The 16,781-nt window shown below is 40.4% G+C and overlaps 1 protein-coding gene across 14 annotated transcripts in view; it reads left to right on the top strand.

Annotated features, from left to right (window-relative positions):
* TMEM71 (transmembrane protein 71) overlaps window positions 1-16,781 on the top strand; it is a 44,913-nt gene that overhangs the window by 11,936 nt on the left and 16,196 nt on the right. For 4 of the 14 annotated variants that reach the window (XR_012006844.1, XM_072774550.1, XM_072774548.1 and 1 more), the window contains exons 2-5: window positions 2,288-2,370; window positions 3,595-3,655; window positions 5,425-5,634; window positions 7,351-7,523. Coding sequence is in view for 13 of the 14 variants with exons in the window: in XM_072774548.1 (XP_072630649.1) it covers window positions 2,288-2,370; window positions 3,595-3,655; window positions 5,425-5,634; window positions 7,351-7,523 (527 nt within the window). In the remaining variant the exon portion in view is untranslated. The other 10 variants (XM_072774554.1, XM_072774547.1, XM_072774549.1 and 7 more) reach the window with 9 other exon arrangements.

The following is a 16,781-nucleotide window of genomic DNA, read 5'->3' as shown; positions in this document are numbered from 1 at the left end:
CCATACCCAACACACCTTAATGTTGCTAGAATGTGTTTTGTTTTGCTTTGTTTTACCATTTTCAACAGCAGAGATTTTTAGGAACCCCCTGACAGCGGGAAATTCTTTGAGGTCACCTAAAATATAAATATAAAATGCAAAATGCCACCCATAGGGTTCCCTGTAAAGCTCAACCTTTGGCGAATCAACATATTGCCACTACAGACATTTTCACAAAATCCAGTTCCTGGTATCAAATAGTATCCTGAACTTCATAGCATCAGTGTGTTATCATCAATAAACTTAATTAATTTGGACAGAGCACAACTATGCACTGCTCATACAGAAAAAGGCCAGAGGATGATGAGCAAGAAGTGTGGCTTCTAGGGAAGTTCTGACGTTCTCACAGCAAGGGGTGGCGAGGTAACTCAGAAAGGCATCCCTCGAGTGACCATGATGTATCCAGCTGGCCTGGTTTGTGGGCGGCACCTCCCCTGCTGCTGGTCCAGGAAACTATTTTCAGTCTTCACCATAACTCCTGGGCGTGAATGCCACTGATGAGAGCCCAACAGGAAGTGTGACCTCATCTTGCCTCTCAGTCTCTGGTTACGCAGGCTGTTTTTGAAAGAAAACAAGAACGGTTATAAAGCTGACTTTCTCGAGAACGACATGCCCTTTTATTCTAAGAAACAGCCAAAAGAACAAGAGGCCACTGAAGACCAAACTTCCCTGCAAACTCCTGCACACAGTGGCGTGTGCAGGCATCTGTTACTAGGAGGGAATGGGATTTCCCTTTATTACGAGACGTCTCTGCACCTGTTGACACTCTGACATTATTTTCAGCTGAAGGACCGCTAAGTCCAGGATCTCTCCACTGTCAACCAGAGGAACCTTCGTACTTCAGTGATTCTTCTATTTATCAATAGGAAAAAGCAACTGGGAACTCCCTTTGGAAGGAGCATGTATGGACAGATTATTTTTGCAGAATGGATGTGTTACTTTGATGGAATTCTGGTAGACAGAATCTGTTTCTTGAAGATTTAGAGCTGTTACTGAAGGCTTTTGCAGTGCTACTAATATTCGATTAACTGTTAGTATACCGCCTGTAGCCTGAAACAAATATTTGTAAGATAGAGCAGTAAAACTTTGCTTTCTGCCACAGGATGTGTTGCTTTAAATTGAAACTTAATGCTTGGGGAAAGCTAACATGGTATAATTTGTGCTGCACACCTCGGATGATATTGATCAAAAATCTAAAGGACAGTGGCAAACTATCATGTTATGGTGCAAACCATCTTATTTTATATTCTAAACGAAAACCTATGAATGTGTGCCTTGATTTAAAGATCTTCTGGGGAATGACCAGCATGTTCTCCTGACTTCTCGGAAGGTCTCTATAAGCTAAGATGTATATTTCCTAGAAGGTGTTGCATCTAATTTATTGAATCCATTTTGGAGCTGTAAGATTATCCTGGTTTGACTTAATGTATGACAGCTACAAAAACAGTCCATTACTAGTTATCACATTTTGAAAATGTGGATAGAGGTGGTGAACCAGAAAAGAATTTAGTCCTACCTTGCAAGGCTATTAGGGTAGCGATGTGTCAAAAGTGTCATAGTCTGCAGCAGGTAGTTCTATGTGGTGAGTGGTGGATGAGCAAAGTCTACATAATTTATACACTTGGATGTATTTTTAATTTGTAATTGAGAAAGTAAATTTATATGTTGATGAGAACTGCGTTTTGAAATCTGCCTGATGGTAGCCTATTTTTAGTGCAACGCTGCTTGTGCTGTTGGGAATGTCCAGGCTCTAAAGACCGCCAGCCCTCGCTATGGGAACCTGTCAATGGTTCGAGGTGTCACACAAAAGACAGACACCAATCCCCAAGCGTGGCTTGAAGCTTGATAATGGTGGCAATGTGTGTGGGATGATGAAACTACAAATATACATATTTAGAGAGCTCTATAACCCAATCTTTTTTCTGATTTCTCAAACGAATAACTCACTTGTATTATTTATTTTGGTGACAAATCAACCACGCAAATCTAGCTTTCCCAAATAAAATGCTGTTCTTATTTACAGAATGAAATTATTTGGATACACTCAGCCACATAACGGGAAATAATTCAAAATCGTAGATGCAGACACAACCTCAGTGGTCACTCTTTCCAGTCTCCTCTTTCAGTCCTGAATCTCTGTGTCATTCAGTAAACAAGTCTGACTGGTGCAATTAGTAGATGCCATCTGTTTTGGCATCATTTTTCTATTTTTAATATATAATCCACCTTTTTTTCATGTCTTTTTCAGAAAATCTGTGAAGTTTGAACAAGCAGTACTTCCCAAGATGTACCGAATATCTCAACTGATGTCAACACCAGTAGCAAGTAAATGTGGGAGAACTGCTATGCGCAATTATCTTTTGAACGATTAGACTTCTTTTAGCAATTTCCTTGCTTTGATTTTGCTGATACTCATACCATTAACCATCTGTCAGTAGCTTGTGCTTCTTAAGTGCCAGTGTTCACTTTGGCAATGATTTTGACTTCATTTCTTTCCTTGAGAGAAATGTGGTATTTGTCTTTTTAGTAGAAAAAAATCACTGGTTTTTTAGATGCCTGTGCATAAATGTGAAAGGAGATTGTTTATCAGCTACTATTAAGATGCAAAACTGTCTATAAAAAAATACTGAATGATTTTGATAGCTACTTGCAGGAAGTAAGGGCGTTGTTAAAACGGTAGTGGTTTCAAGTTTCTTCCTTCCTCTTGTCATTTTCTCCCCAAACCCTGCTTGTAACCAGCACCCCCCCACACACACACACCTACAATTTACTCCTTACTAATCAACCAGCCTGATCTGAAAGTCTAAAGTTTGTCTTTGATATTAATCGTCTGCAATAAGAATCAACTTTCACTGAGCCTCTTTCACTGAGTAAGTGTTTACACATTACTGTATAAAATCCTGCTTTAGAGTTTAGAATATTAATTAACTGCACTTTCCCCAACTGAAATCTGTTGCTATGCCTTGGTTAAAGTGGAATGAATGAACGGATGATTTTTTTAATTAAGAATATTCACAGGCTTCATATGTTGGAAAATCATTTCTATAAAACAAAACAAAACTTCATATTTTTTTCTTCCACTAACGTCTTCTGCTCATTATTTTACAATAGAAGTGTTTTACAATGCCCTAATGAGAGAGAGTCTAGGCAGATGATTGAATTCCTCAAATTACTGAGTAAGTTAAAATAACTAGCACATCGGGTCATTGATTTTGGTTTTCTACAGCTTCACACAAGATGCTTTCTTCCTCCTTTTCATGATGAATCAGTTTGATGCTAATGGTTTATTATTACCTCATCCTCCACTAAGAAACCTCTAAAGAAATGTTGAGTGAGTGAAAAAACAGAAGATAGAAGCCCTTAGATTATTTCTGGCTCCCCCATAAAGGCCTGATGACAAATTGTGTCAGTCCTGATTCACTGGACGGCTGCACCCGTTGGAATCTCTGCTGAGTCTGGAGCTATGCAGACCTTCTTTGACGCCCCCGTTATTTGCAGTCATGCATGTTAGGCAGGTGGGATAAATTTGTCCTTCTCTCCTGTTTGCTGATGCAGGTTCTTCTGGCTCTGAGGGAGGATATACTGGAAAGCCGTCTCCCACATGTGTTTTCCCAAGGTATTCCATGGGGCTTTTCTCAAGACAAATCACTCATGTTCTCTTCCTGTGTGTCTTACTCTGTTGCATTCCTGGTTTAAAAATATTTGTTATAGCTCTCATGTAGTTTTGGTATGGGCATAAATCTTCAGTCCCATGCACCTACAAAATGAAAACTTGCCTACTCTAATTACGGAATTGGAGGGGGTGGCTATAAGTGTGGGAGCAAATGTGAATTGTTTGGGGAGTGAAGAAGCTGCTGAATGCTGATGAATAGCTACGTTTGCTTAAACTGATGTTCTCCTAAATATGCTTTACGATCTCACTTTTTAAGAGCAACAAGTTTCTACACCAATGCACAAGCTGGCCGAATGCTGTGTCCACAAAAGTGTGTAGAGTCTACTATTTTGTTCAGGTTCTACAATGAAATCTCTCTTTTCCTTCCTTCCTTTTTGCCTCTGTCTCTTCTCTTCATTTTTTATTCCTTATGCAGATCTCATTGATGTTTTCTGTAGCATTTTGTGAAATGTGCCAATGGTATAAAGGAATCCTGCATTGGTGTAGAATTTGCATACAAATTCTAGGCTTCTTGCTACTGTCAAATGAATCTACCAAGGATGAACAAGAAGGTCATGGAAATGAGCACATGCTTTATAGTCAGATAGATCAGGGTTCAAATCCTAGCTCTGTCACTCACCAGCTATCACAAAATGTCCAAGTTATTTGTCCTTCGGCATCTCGGGTTTTTTCTTTTCCTACGGTACAATGAAGATTCCAATACTTAGCTTTTGGGGAGGTTTGTGAAGAGTAGATAAAGCATGAAGTATGAGCCAGGCCCCTCATATGTTTTCAATAAATATTATCCATTTAAAACTGTATTTTACTAATGTTAGTGCATGTGTTAATTGCAGACAGGTTTCTACATTTAAAACTTTATCAGAGGGTGTCTGGGTGGCTCAGTCGGTTAAGTGTCTGCCTTTGGCCCTAGTTATGATCCCAGGCTCCCTACTCAGTGGGGAGTCTGCTTCTCCCTCTCCCTCTGACTCTCCCCCACCCCCATTCGTGCTCTCTCTCTCACTCTCTATCTCAAATAAATACATAAATCTTTTAAAAAAATTAAATAAAACTTTGTCAGAAATTCAGAGAGCATGCAACATGAGGTGGCCCTTCAATCACACAGATATATGATTGTTTCTCAAACCTAAGACACGTGGAGATTTAGCCAACTAAATAAGAGATTTCCCTGGATACCAAATCACAAACTGTATGATCGTTTGTGCAGCTGACCTAGAGGGAAGTTGGCAAAAGTCAAAAAGATCTCTTTGATTGTGTGCTCACCCTATAATTCATCTGTGTCTGGTGGCCACAGAGCTGTAATTTATCAATCGCAGGGAAAGAGTAAGGATATGGCAATTGGAGGACTATTCAAAGAAAGGGAGTGGAGACTCTTAAGCTTCCAACACCCCAGATAGGCTGTTTTGTAATTTATCCATCCAAGAAAATGGATTAATGTCAAGGGTGTAGTTGCCTCATATGGCAAAAAGACTGATTAGCCATAATGTTTTCATCAACATGTTTAAAACAGAAAGAAGCACTATATGCCCTGTCTTTCAATGCTCTCATTACTGAGGAGATGAAGTCCAGATTGAGAGTGACATTTCTAGGGCAGCAGAAGTAACTGGTAGCCATGAAGACAAAGAGGTATTTTCCTTCATGGTGGCTAGAAATGTGTTTTTTGTGGGACTGGATGCAGTGGAGAGAGATGCAAAGGACTTTCCTTCTCCCTTTAGTTTTGCCTGTGATTTCCTGGATGGTGACACTTCCTTCAAATGCTGCTCCATAGATCTGACGGGCTCCTACTCTGCCTGTCGCCGGAGTCCCAGACTCCTCTCCAATGGCTACTACACTTGGACAGCAGACAGTTTCCTCTGTGACAAAGATGGCAACATAACTCTGAGTCCACCCCAGACCAGTGTTCTTTACAAGGAGAATTTAGTTAGGTAAGTCAAGCATATTGTGTAAAATAATCTGAAGTCCAATCCATCCACTAATTGTTCATTCATTCATTTGTTCATTCAGCGATGATTTACAAGAGCCCATTACTGCTCCAGACTGTGGAAGCTCAGAAACTAATATGGGGGCATGGACAGCTGACATAAAAACAAACAAACGTGATGAAGTGATATGGGTGTTGGGGTAGAGGTCTGAACAGAATGCAGTGGAGGAGAAGAGGAAGGGAAACCTGTTTCACTTGGAGAAATAGGTTAAAACAAGATTCCTAGAGATAATGAAGATTGATTTGAGTCTTGACAGATGTACGATGTTAGCCAAAATAAAAGTAGCACTGGAGACTTCCAGAGAGGGAACAGGCATGGAGTTCTGGGAGACCCAGTATAATTTGGGAAATGGCAGGTGTTTTGGCAGAGATACAGCTCAGGGTGGAAGGGACATGAGAGAAGACTGAGCAAACAGACACAGGGGCTGAATGGAGAAAGAAGCTCCAAATCCAGCTGAGGGCATTGGTTTTTGTTCTGCAGGTAGAGAGGAGCCATTGACAAAGGAACAGATTTTTCCTTAGCATGTTAACCCTGACTACAATGTAGAGGATGAATTACTGGGAGTGTGGATGGTTGTGTAGTCCAAATCTTTCAGAAATGCCAACCAAATTATGTCACCACCATACCCCTCCCTTGACATACCCAGTGGTTTCCCCTCACTCTAATATCAAATTCCAACTCTTGGGGTCCCTGGGTGGTGCAGCGGTTTAGTGCCTGCCTTTGGCCCAGGGCGCAATCCTGGAGACCCAGGATCGAATCCCACGTCGGGTTCCCTGCATGGAGCCTGCTTCTCCCTCTGCCTGTGTCTCTGCCTCTCTCTCTCTCTGTGACTATCATGAATAAATAAATAAAATCTTAAAAAAAATTCCAACTCTTCACATAACACTTGGGATTCTCCGTTATTGTAATATTCAAGATTCTTCATTCCCTGCCTTAATTTTACCTCTCTCCAGCCTCATTTCCTAGCATGACCCAATATGAGGCATATTTGTTCTTCAATGAATAGGTCAGATCATCCTATGCAGCTCAATGGTCTCCTACTCCTAGAAGGCTCCCTTGACTCTCGATCAGCAATACCCTTCCTGATGATTACAGAGCAGCTTACAGAGCAGCTTATGTCCCAGACATAGCACGGTAATGCAGAGCAGAGACTATGGAACCAGCTCACCTGGGTTTACCTCCCAGTTATAACACTTACTAAAGGTATATTCCCAGCCAAGTTACCTAACCTTTTGTGCCTCAGTTTCCTGATCTGAAAAAATGGGGTCACAATAGTACTTTCCTCTCAGGGCTGTTCTAAGAATAATGTGGTTACTATATGTAAACCATGTAGAAAGACATCTGGCGTGGGATAAGCGCTATACAGGCATTAGCTTAATCTGCATTATTCTTGTCTTCCTCCTGTACTGGATTGTGAACATTTTTTTACCCAAGTTTTTATCTTATATATCAGTATTTTGGTATTGATCCAGGCACCTGGCACACACAGAATTTAAGAAACTTCTGTGGGATTAACAGAGGGAACAAATGAAATGAGCTTTGCAGATCTGAGTTATAGAGATGTGTTCTATGTGTCAAATCACTTTCACTAAATTCTTGGTTTTGAACCAGAGGTGGCTGCTATTCATTATGCATCATGTTACCTTCATTCTTCTCCAGAATATTTAGAAAGAAAAGGAGAATCCGCCGTTCCTTTTCTAATCTCTTCAGCCTCAGTGCCTCTAAATCCTGGCTGCATGGAAACATCTTTGGTGATGTTGACTCTCCCCTAAGTGAGGACACCTGGTTGGAGGGGGTCAGGAGGCTGGATGCACACCATTGCAGTGAGATCGGTGAGTTTGAATCTCCTTATCATTTGCAGTAGCAGAAATATCATGGGCAGTAGCAACCATGTGGTCCTGGACCAATGTAAATTTCAGAGATGACCATCATTGCATAGAGAGGATGGGCCACATTTTTAAAAATTACCCAAAGTTCTATCCACACTACTTATATGATTTAACTACATACATGTTCATATCACGTGTTATGAAAATAGTCTTATTTAAATGTGTAAGTTATTAAGATGATAATATCTGAAAAATATATTTGTACATCTTCAGTGTAGTTTCTCTATGTGGAATATGGATGGAGAACAGACACTGAAGTTGGGGTCCAGGTCCCCAGGTGGGCATACTGAGATAGTTACTTAACTTGGCTATGTCTCAATTTCCTTATTTTATTATAGTTTTTTTCAATTTCCTTATTTTAAAAACAAGATACATATATAGAGTTTAATATTATATATTCCTGTTGAAATATGTGCTATATGTATATATTAGACATACATGTATATCATATATATACATGCATACATATTAAATATTCATGATATTATTTAATACACATAATAAAATATTAATACATGTATATGTGTGTATAGATACACATATATATGTATATAAACACAATGATGTGAACTCAAAATATATCTTAAAGATTAAATGGGACAATGAGTATCAAGCATAGTTCAATCCCTGGTACTCAATGATTTGTAGTTATAATTATTTTTATTACTAGAATGGAGACAATGGATATTTACTAGGCACCTACCATCTGCCAGGCAGTATGCAGGGTCTGGGGACACAAGAGTAAATACAAATAATATAACCTCAGACTCTATTTGCTGGGACAGGGGGGTGAGGTTCAGATCTCTGTCAAATAATTGCACAAACAAATATAAAATAATTATAGTAATGCCATGGAGAAAAAAATATATGATGTAATGGGCGATTTGACCCAATCAGAAACTCAGGAAAGCCATCTCTGTGAAAGTGGCATTTGAGCTAATTTCTAGATACTAGGAAGGGCTTCTCTGGGCAAAGGGGGGAAGGTAAGAGCATTCTAGACTCAAGAGACAAAATGGCTAGGTCTGAGGAGTCTGGGAAGTAGGTTTGCTGGATGAGGGAAGACTACACACATGATTTGGAGAATGTTGGATTTAAGTTCCTTTGGGACATAAGGAGCAAGTTAACCTGAAGCTCCAAGGGGCAGTGTGTTAAAGATACACATCCATGAGTCGCCTAACCCTAGGTGGCCCCTGAAGCCATGGAGTGGATGAGAGAGATTAGGAAGAGGGTAGAGTTGGCAAAGAGGGAGTCTAGAATGGAATTTTTTGAATGGGTAAATAGAAAGGATTAGGCTGCAAAGGGGATTGAGAGGAGGCACACAAAACTAAGTGTTGTGAAATGAGAATCAAAGGAAAATAGTGCTTCGAGAGGGATGGGGTTGTCAACAGTGGCAGATCATGCCCAAAGGTTAAATGGAATGACAACTGGATTCATTGATCTGAAAGTTGTTGGTGGTAGAGTGACAGAGGCTGAAGAGAACCAGGAGAAGGGTGAAGAGTGTGGGAGGTAAGGAAATGGAGGCATGAGATATTAACACTTCAAGGTGTCTTTTGGGCAAAGGAGAAAGACTTGGTCACACACACACACACACACACACATTTGACTCTGGTCACACTCATCCACTCTCGGTTTCCTGAATGGACCATGTTCTTCCACACTTCTGTAGTTTTGCTCCTATTGTTCACTCTGCTGGAATTCATTCATTCATTCATTCATTCATTCACTGGTAAGATTTTATTGAGGGTCAGCTACATACCAGGCACAATTTTACACATGGGGACATAGTGGTGACCAAACTCGTTCAAATGAAATTTGCATCCCTGTAAGAGAAGACAGGCAATAAATAAATTACAGAGAATGTTATAAGTGGTAAATGGTATGGAAAACAAAAAAAGAAGAGATGGGAATTGCAGGTTTAAGTAGGGTGATTAAAAAAAAAAAATAAGTAGGGTGATTAAGATGGCCTCATGAGAATGACTTCTGAGCATTGACTGAAAAGTGGGAGTGAAGCATTGAGAAGAGGAACAATCCAGGCAAAGGAAATGTGAATGCAAAGGTTCTGGACTAGGAGCATCCCAGGGCTGAGTGTGAAAGGAGAGGAGAGAGGATAGGATCACAGAGGTATGTGACTGAGTGCTAGCAGGGAAGGACAGGGACCATGGAAAGCCATGTCAAACACCTTGCCTTCTCCTCTGAGTGAGAAGAGAACCTATTGGAGGATTTTGAGTAGAGGAATAGTATGATTCCATTTACACACTGACAAGATATCTCTGACTGCTGTGTTCAGATTAAATGTTAGTAGGTATTGGGGCAGATGCAAGGAAACCAGTTAAAGGGCTGTTGGAGTAACTCAGTGGGAAGTTAATAGTGACTTGAACTAAGCAGGTAGAGATGAGAAGTAGTAGGATTCTGGATATATTTCAAAAATAGTGCCAACAGGAAAAAAAAAAAAAAGGCCAACAGGATTTGCTGATGTGGCCTGAGAGAGAGAAGTCATCCTTGTTTATTTATAAGCTAAGTACTTTGCATTCTGTCCTATTACCTTGTTTATATACATTATCTTGTTTAAATATTCCAAAGCCTCCTAGGAAGTAGGTCATATGATCATAATTTTTATTATGGTGAAAGTGGGCTCAGGGTTAAGTGACTTGACCAAGTTCATTTAGTTTATAAACAGTAGAACTGGAATCCAATGTGGGTCTGTCTGGTTCAAAAGCCCAGTCTTTGTTCTAGTGCCAATAAGGATTTTTCTTTTCCTTCCAAGATGAAATCTAGGATATACCCCCAAAGCCCAGGCTCAAAGAGCAAGCAATAGGAATCATATAACACTACAGTATAATAATTTAAAGGTATAGTACTTACATGTCTTACTATTTTTCTCATTCCACTTCCTGGGCAGAAAACACAATGCTACGCTCATTTTTTTTTTACTTTTTTAAGTTGTGGTAATTATAGATTCATGAGAAGTTGCTAAAAATAGTACAGAGAAGGCCTGCATACATTTCATCCAGATTCCCTCACTGGTTACAACTTACTCAACTATACACACTCATTATCAAAACCTGGAAATTAACATTGACACAATACGATTAAGATTTCACCAGTTTTCAAATGCACTTGTGTGTGTGAGTGTATTACTAGATCAATTTAAAAACAGAGTAAGTACTTGTTAAATGAAGGCATAATTCTCGCGCAAACAAAAGATTAATTAAATGGAACGTATCCTAGTTCCCACAATAACAAGGATGTATAAACAGGGCAGAGAGAAAAGAAAGAGGCAGAGAGGTGGGGGATGAGCCTGGAAGGATAAACTGAAGATATATTTGGAGAACCTTCTGTGCCGTGTTGAAGAGTTTGGATTTTATCCTACTCAATCAAGGGTATCTTAGAAGGCTCTCAAGCAGGGTGATAACATAATTAGATTCGAATTTTCAAAGATTACCTTGACAGGAACATGAAGTGAAGATTGGATGAAAGGTACCAAGTGGGAGCTCAAGGGCAATTAAAACCAACAGGCATACAGAGGAATGTGGATCTGGAAATAGAGAGGAAGGAAAAGATTTAAGGAATATTCTTTAAGGCAGAATGGCCAGGTTGGTGAATGATTGTGATGATGCGAAGTGGGAAGAATCGAAGAAAACTGGGAAGCTGCATGAAAAGTTCAGCCATCAAGAAGGCTTGGAAGGCAGTAATGGTGGAGTAATGAGGAGAACGGGCTTTTGAGCAGAATGGGTTTGAATTCAGGTCTTGAAACTGTGTTTTCCGACCTAAGTGGCCTTGGATAATTTAATTAATCCCCATGACCTCCATTTCTTCACATATAAAAGAGAAAAATAGCACATAGAATTATTGTGAGGATAATATGTACTAATTCTTGAGAAGTACATATTAGCATATGGGCTGGTGTTCAGCTCAGGACTTAGCTCTGAAGAGGCAAAAAAAAAACAGATTTGAGTCCAGAAATGAGACAATGAATTCTATTTTCTGTGAGCTGAATTTGAGGTACCGGGATTAAGTGGAAAGCTAGCCAGGGGAGGTTTGGAAACATGACAAAAGTGTCCCAGAGCAAGGAAGGACCTAGAGATATTGCTTTGGAAGCCAATACAAGAAGTTGTAGAGGTCTCAAGAATAAAGTGGTCTACCTATAAAAAATGTAAATGAACAGAAAAGGGAGTTAAGAAAGAAACTGAGGAGGTTAAACAGAAGCTCCAGCCATAATTTCCCCTAACAATAGTGAGTGTCATGGGCCAGCATCATCCCAACCAATACACATTTTTAAAAATGATTTTACTTATTTATTCCAGAGAGAGAGAGAGAGAGAGAGAGAGAGTATGAGTGGCAGGGAGGGGCAGAGGGAGAGGGAGAAACAGACTCCATACTGAGCAGGGAGTCTAATGGGGCATTTGATTTCAGGACCCTGAGATCTTGACCTCAGCCCAGGGCAGATGCTTCACCGACTGAGCCAGCCAGGCACCCCCCGACCAATCCATGTTATGTACATCCCCTCTCTCCAATGTCTGCAAAGGACTATCATCTGTGTGTGTGTGTGTGCATGTGTTAAGAACACTCAACATAAGACATACCCTCGTAGCAAAGTTTTGTCTACAACACAGCATTGTTAACTATAGGTTCTGTGCTATGCAGTAGATCAGTAGGACTTATTCATCTGAAACATGGGCTGCTGAAATCATGGAGTATTTCTCCTTCTGTGTCTGACTTATTTCATTTAGCATAACATCCTTTAGGCCCATCCATGTTGACAAGGATATGGAGAAAAGGGAACCCTTGGGCACTGCTGGTGGGAAAGCAAATTGGTCCAGCCACTATGTAGAAGTTTCACAAAAAATTAAATATAGAACTACCATATGATCCACTTCTAGGCATGTACTCAAAGGAATTGAAATCAGAATCTCAAAAAGATAGCCTCACTGCTGTGTGCTTTGCAGCATTATTTACAGGAGCCAAGATAAAGAAACAATCCAAGTGTCCATCAATGATAATGGGTAAAGAAAATAGGGTATCTACATACGATGGAATACTATTTAGTCTTATGACGAAAGGAAATCCTACCACTTGCAACAACATAGAATATTATTCTTATCTCTTTTTTATAGAGAGGGAAACTAAGGCAGATTAGATAATTTCCCTGGGGCCACCCAACTAGTAAGTAGCACAGCCTGGATTCCAATCCAAGAGTCTTGAGCATATGCTCACTGCTCTATACCCAGGAAAGGTTCTCTGGGGAAAATTTCTCAGGCAAGGAACCAGAAGAGCATGTCATAAAAGAGGAGAATATAAAGAAATAGCTAGTGGTGCACAACTTAATAAAGAAGTGTCCTGTAGCCTTGAAAATGTTTCTGATAAATGAGTTATGTATGGAATCTTTCATCAGAAGGGAGCATACAGGACATTTTACCTACTCTTGGCATTCCTGGCAGATGGGTGCAAATGCCTGTAGTAATACGGCACTGTTTTTAATTTATTTTTAAAAATATTTTATTTATTTATTCCTGAGTGACACAGAGAGAGACAGAGGCAGAGACACAGGCAGAGGGAGAAGCAGGCTCCATGCAGGAAGCCCGACGTGGGATTCGATACCCGGACTCTGGGATCACGCCCCAAGCCAAAGGCAGACGCTCAACCACTGAGCCGTCCAGGCGTCCCACTATTTTTAATTTAATAAGATACTTTTAATTGAGATACAATTCACATATCATAAAATCTATTCTTAATATATACACAGGGTGGTTTGTGCAACTTATTAGCTCTGAAGAGGGCACTTTTTAAAAAAAATTTATATTACTTCCAGGATAGTCAACATACAATGTTAAATTAGTTTCAGGTGTGGAATACAGTGAGTCAACAATTCTCTACATTACTCAGTGCTCATCATGATGAGTGTACTCTTAACCCCTCCACCTGTTTCACCCATCCGCCCACCTACCTTCCCTGTTTGTTCTCTAGATTTAAGAGTCTGTTCCTTGGCTTGTCTCATTTGTCGTTGTTCATTTGCTTTGTTTCTTAAAATCCACATGCAAGTAAGACCATATGGTATTTGTCTTTCCCTGACATCTCACTTAGCATTATACCCTCTAAATCCATCCATGTTTGCAAGTGACAAGATTTCACTCTTTTTGATAGCTGAGTAATATCCTATTGTGAATTTATACTACATCTTCTTTCTCCATTCATGCATTGACGGACACTTGGGCTGCTTCCGTATCTTGGCTTTCGTCAGTGATGCTGCAATAACAGAGGTGCATGTGTGCTTTTAAACTAATGTTTTCATATTCTTTGGGTAAAAAGCCAATAAAGTGATTACTGGATCAGAGGGTAGCTCTATTTTTAATTTTTTGAGGAAATTCCATACTGTTTTCCGCAGTGACTGCACCAGGCAACCATGACCACTTTCTACCCGTGGAACATCTTCATCACCCCAAAGAGAATCCCCACACTCAATGCCAGTCACTTCCTGTTCCCCATCCTCCCCCCCACCCCTAGTGCCCAACAACCATTCATGGGCTTGCCCTTCTGACCCACCCCTTTTGGGCTGCCGTGACTTTTTAAGGCTACCTCCTCCTCTTACTGGCAATGCTGCTGCAGTAGTGGCTTCCCTATGTTGACGCATTTGGTGGTTTTTCAAAGTCTCCAACCCTCCGTTCTAGGCTGGCTTTCCCAAGTACATGGGACTCTTCTCAGTTCTAAAGCACCATTTCCCAAAGTGCAGGCTGGGGGGATGGACACCTTTAGGACATAGAAGTCATGAACACTGAATCTCACAGTGACAGAGAAGCTATGGTCCCTTTTCCAATTCTCTCAGTCCTTCTGACATAAACCAGGAGAAAGGCTCAGTTTAGAATCTTGGTAGCTGGAGCTCCTAGATGGCTCAGTGGTTGAACATCTGCCATCAGCCCAGGTCGTGATCCTGGGGTCCTGGGATCAAGTCCCACATCAGGCTTCCTGCAGGGATCCTGTTTCTCCTCCTGCCTATGTCTCTGCCTCTCTCTCTGTGTCTCTCATGAATAAATAAATAAATAAATAATTAAAAAAAAAAAAGAACCTTGGAGGCTTCAAGGCTCAAACTCTTGCTAGTCTTTTGTTTTCACCAAGTTGTTTTTTAACAAAGAACAGGCTCAGAGCTTTCTGGTATGGGCAAATTAAATCAAGTCTAATTTTCATTGTATTCATTTTTCCACTTACTTTCTCTTTATGGCATTTAAGTGACTGACACACAGTTTCCTTCAAAGTAGAAGATTTAATGAAACAACATAAAAGAGAATATTAAAAATGGCTAAGGGTAAGCAGGCTCTAGGATATGGCCAAAATCAGGAAAATGATGTTTAGATGCTGGAAGTCTGGAAACCGGTGTTCTAAGGGCAATGTTTCACATATTCAACAATTAACATCTAGTTTTCCTGTAGTTTGCCTCCTGGAAACATGTCCAAACAATTGTAAAACAATTGGACCACAGCAGTGCTGCACGAGGATGAGCTATCTTGCTAAAATTCCCATGGTTTCCAAATATCTTCTAAATATAACAAATCAAACCACCCCCCTCCAAAATCGGTAATTAGGCAAACCGGGTGCACACAGGACTTTGAAATCCCTCATCTCTGCTGTCAACTGTAATCAAATCTTCCCCAGACTTCTTGTTTTCCGGATTTACCCAAGGCCCCGTGACTTTTATCAGCAATTTATTTTTCTCTGGAAATGTCGCCTCGTTAGAAGACTCAAGAAGAATTCAAAATTAAATTGTTCTGCTGTTTTCTCTCTGGGCAAGGGATGCAATCAAAACTTACTTCCCCTGACTTTCTCGTGCCTCATTTTTCAGACTAAAAAGGATTTTTATTGGTTGCCTATTTTATCCTTAGCTCACCCCTTTTGCAGCTGTGTCTAGACACCTTCCTCATCAGCTGCAATTCATTTTTTAGCCGTGGCATTTTGCAGCTCCCCAGACCCCGGGACTGCAGTTTGGGAGACATTCCCAGAGCCTGTGAGTCATACTGAAAGAAGATAAAGCATTCTTGCAGACAGGACTGATCAGTAGTGCCCGTTCCACTTCTCCCAGGCCCAGGAAAGAGAGGTAGGACACCTCAGGCAAGGCTTTCCAGCTTGAGGTCTGTGGTTTCCTTCAGAGCTGATGCCTCTCCTATAAATATCTTTGATGGCAACATCTGTTATGTGGCTTTATGTTTCCCTCCATGGCAAACAATAATACCCATTTTATATGCAAGGGTATGGAAATACGCTTGGAAGAAATAGACCCTTTTAAAACAGAAGTAAGCTAGATGGAGTTTAAATAAATCAGGAGAAATAGAATAGAATTAGTATCTTCCAATGTGATACAAAAGGGCTATTTGCTGAAATGTTATCTGCATCGAGATCCTTTCGTTTATTGTTAAGGTTGGAGACAAAAATTAAATGTTGGGTGCCCGGGTGGCTCAGTGGTTGAGCATCTGACTTTGGCTCAGGTCATGACCCTGAGGTCCTGGGATCGAATCCCGCATCGGACTCCCACAGGAAGCCCGCTTCTCCCTCTGCCTATGTCTCTGCCTCTCTCTCTGTCTCTGATGAATAAATAAATAAAATCTTTAAAAAATTAAATGTCAGTTAGGGAAAGTATACATTGGGGACAAACCATATCTCCCCACAGATGAGCATTCCTTGATCATTCCTTGTGATTTTTTTTTTTTGTATTTTCCATCTTTAATGCTGTCTTCTAGAAAATTCTGCGTGATAGTCTAGTACTCCACATAGGACATGTTTTTAGTTCATCCAGCTCCCACTGCAAAGCCAGAAGTTCAACAAAGCAGCCTCAAGCAGCCACACAGGGACGTTTTTACTGCTCTCACACGTTTCCCATCCACATCTCTACAGATTTTAGTGAAGTGTCAATCTTGAAGAAATAATCAGCCATGAAAGTTCTCAGCTTTTTCTCACTTCCAAGTGAATTTGACCAGATAGGCTTCTCTTTTTTTAACGGCTTTATTGAGTTAGAACTGATATACAATGAATCGTACATATTTGATGTGTAAATGTGATGAGTTTGAACAGGTGCAAACCCCCGTGGTACCATCACCACAATTGAGGCAATAGGAATATCCAACCCCTCTGGAGTTTCCCGGTGTCCCACTGTGCATACCTGTGTGTGTTTGTAGTGAAAACAATTATCATGACATCTGCCCTCTTAACAAATATTAC

Source organism: Canis lupus, chromosome 14 (genome assembly GCF_048164855.1).
Source record: "Canis lupus baileyi chromosome 14, mCanLup2.hap1, whole genome shotgun sequence".
Classification (NCBI taxonomy): Eukaryota; Metazoa; Chordata; class Mammalia; order Carnivora; family Canidae; genus Canis; species Canis lupus.
Note: the sequence above shows the minus strand (reverse complement) of the source record. Positions and strands in the feature narration are given on the sequence as shown.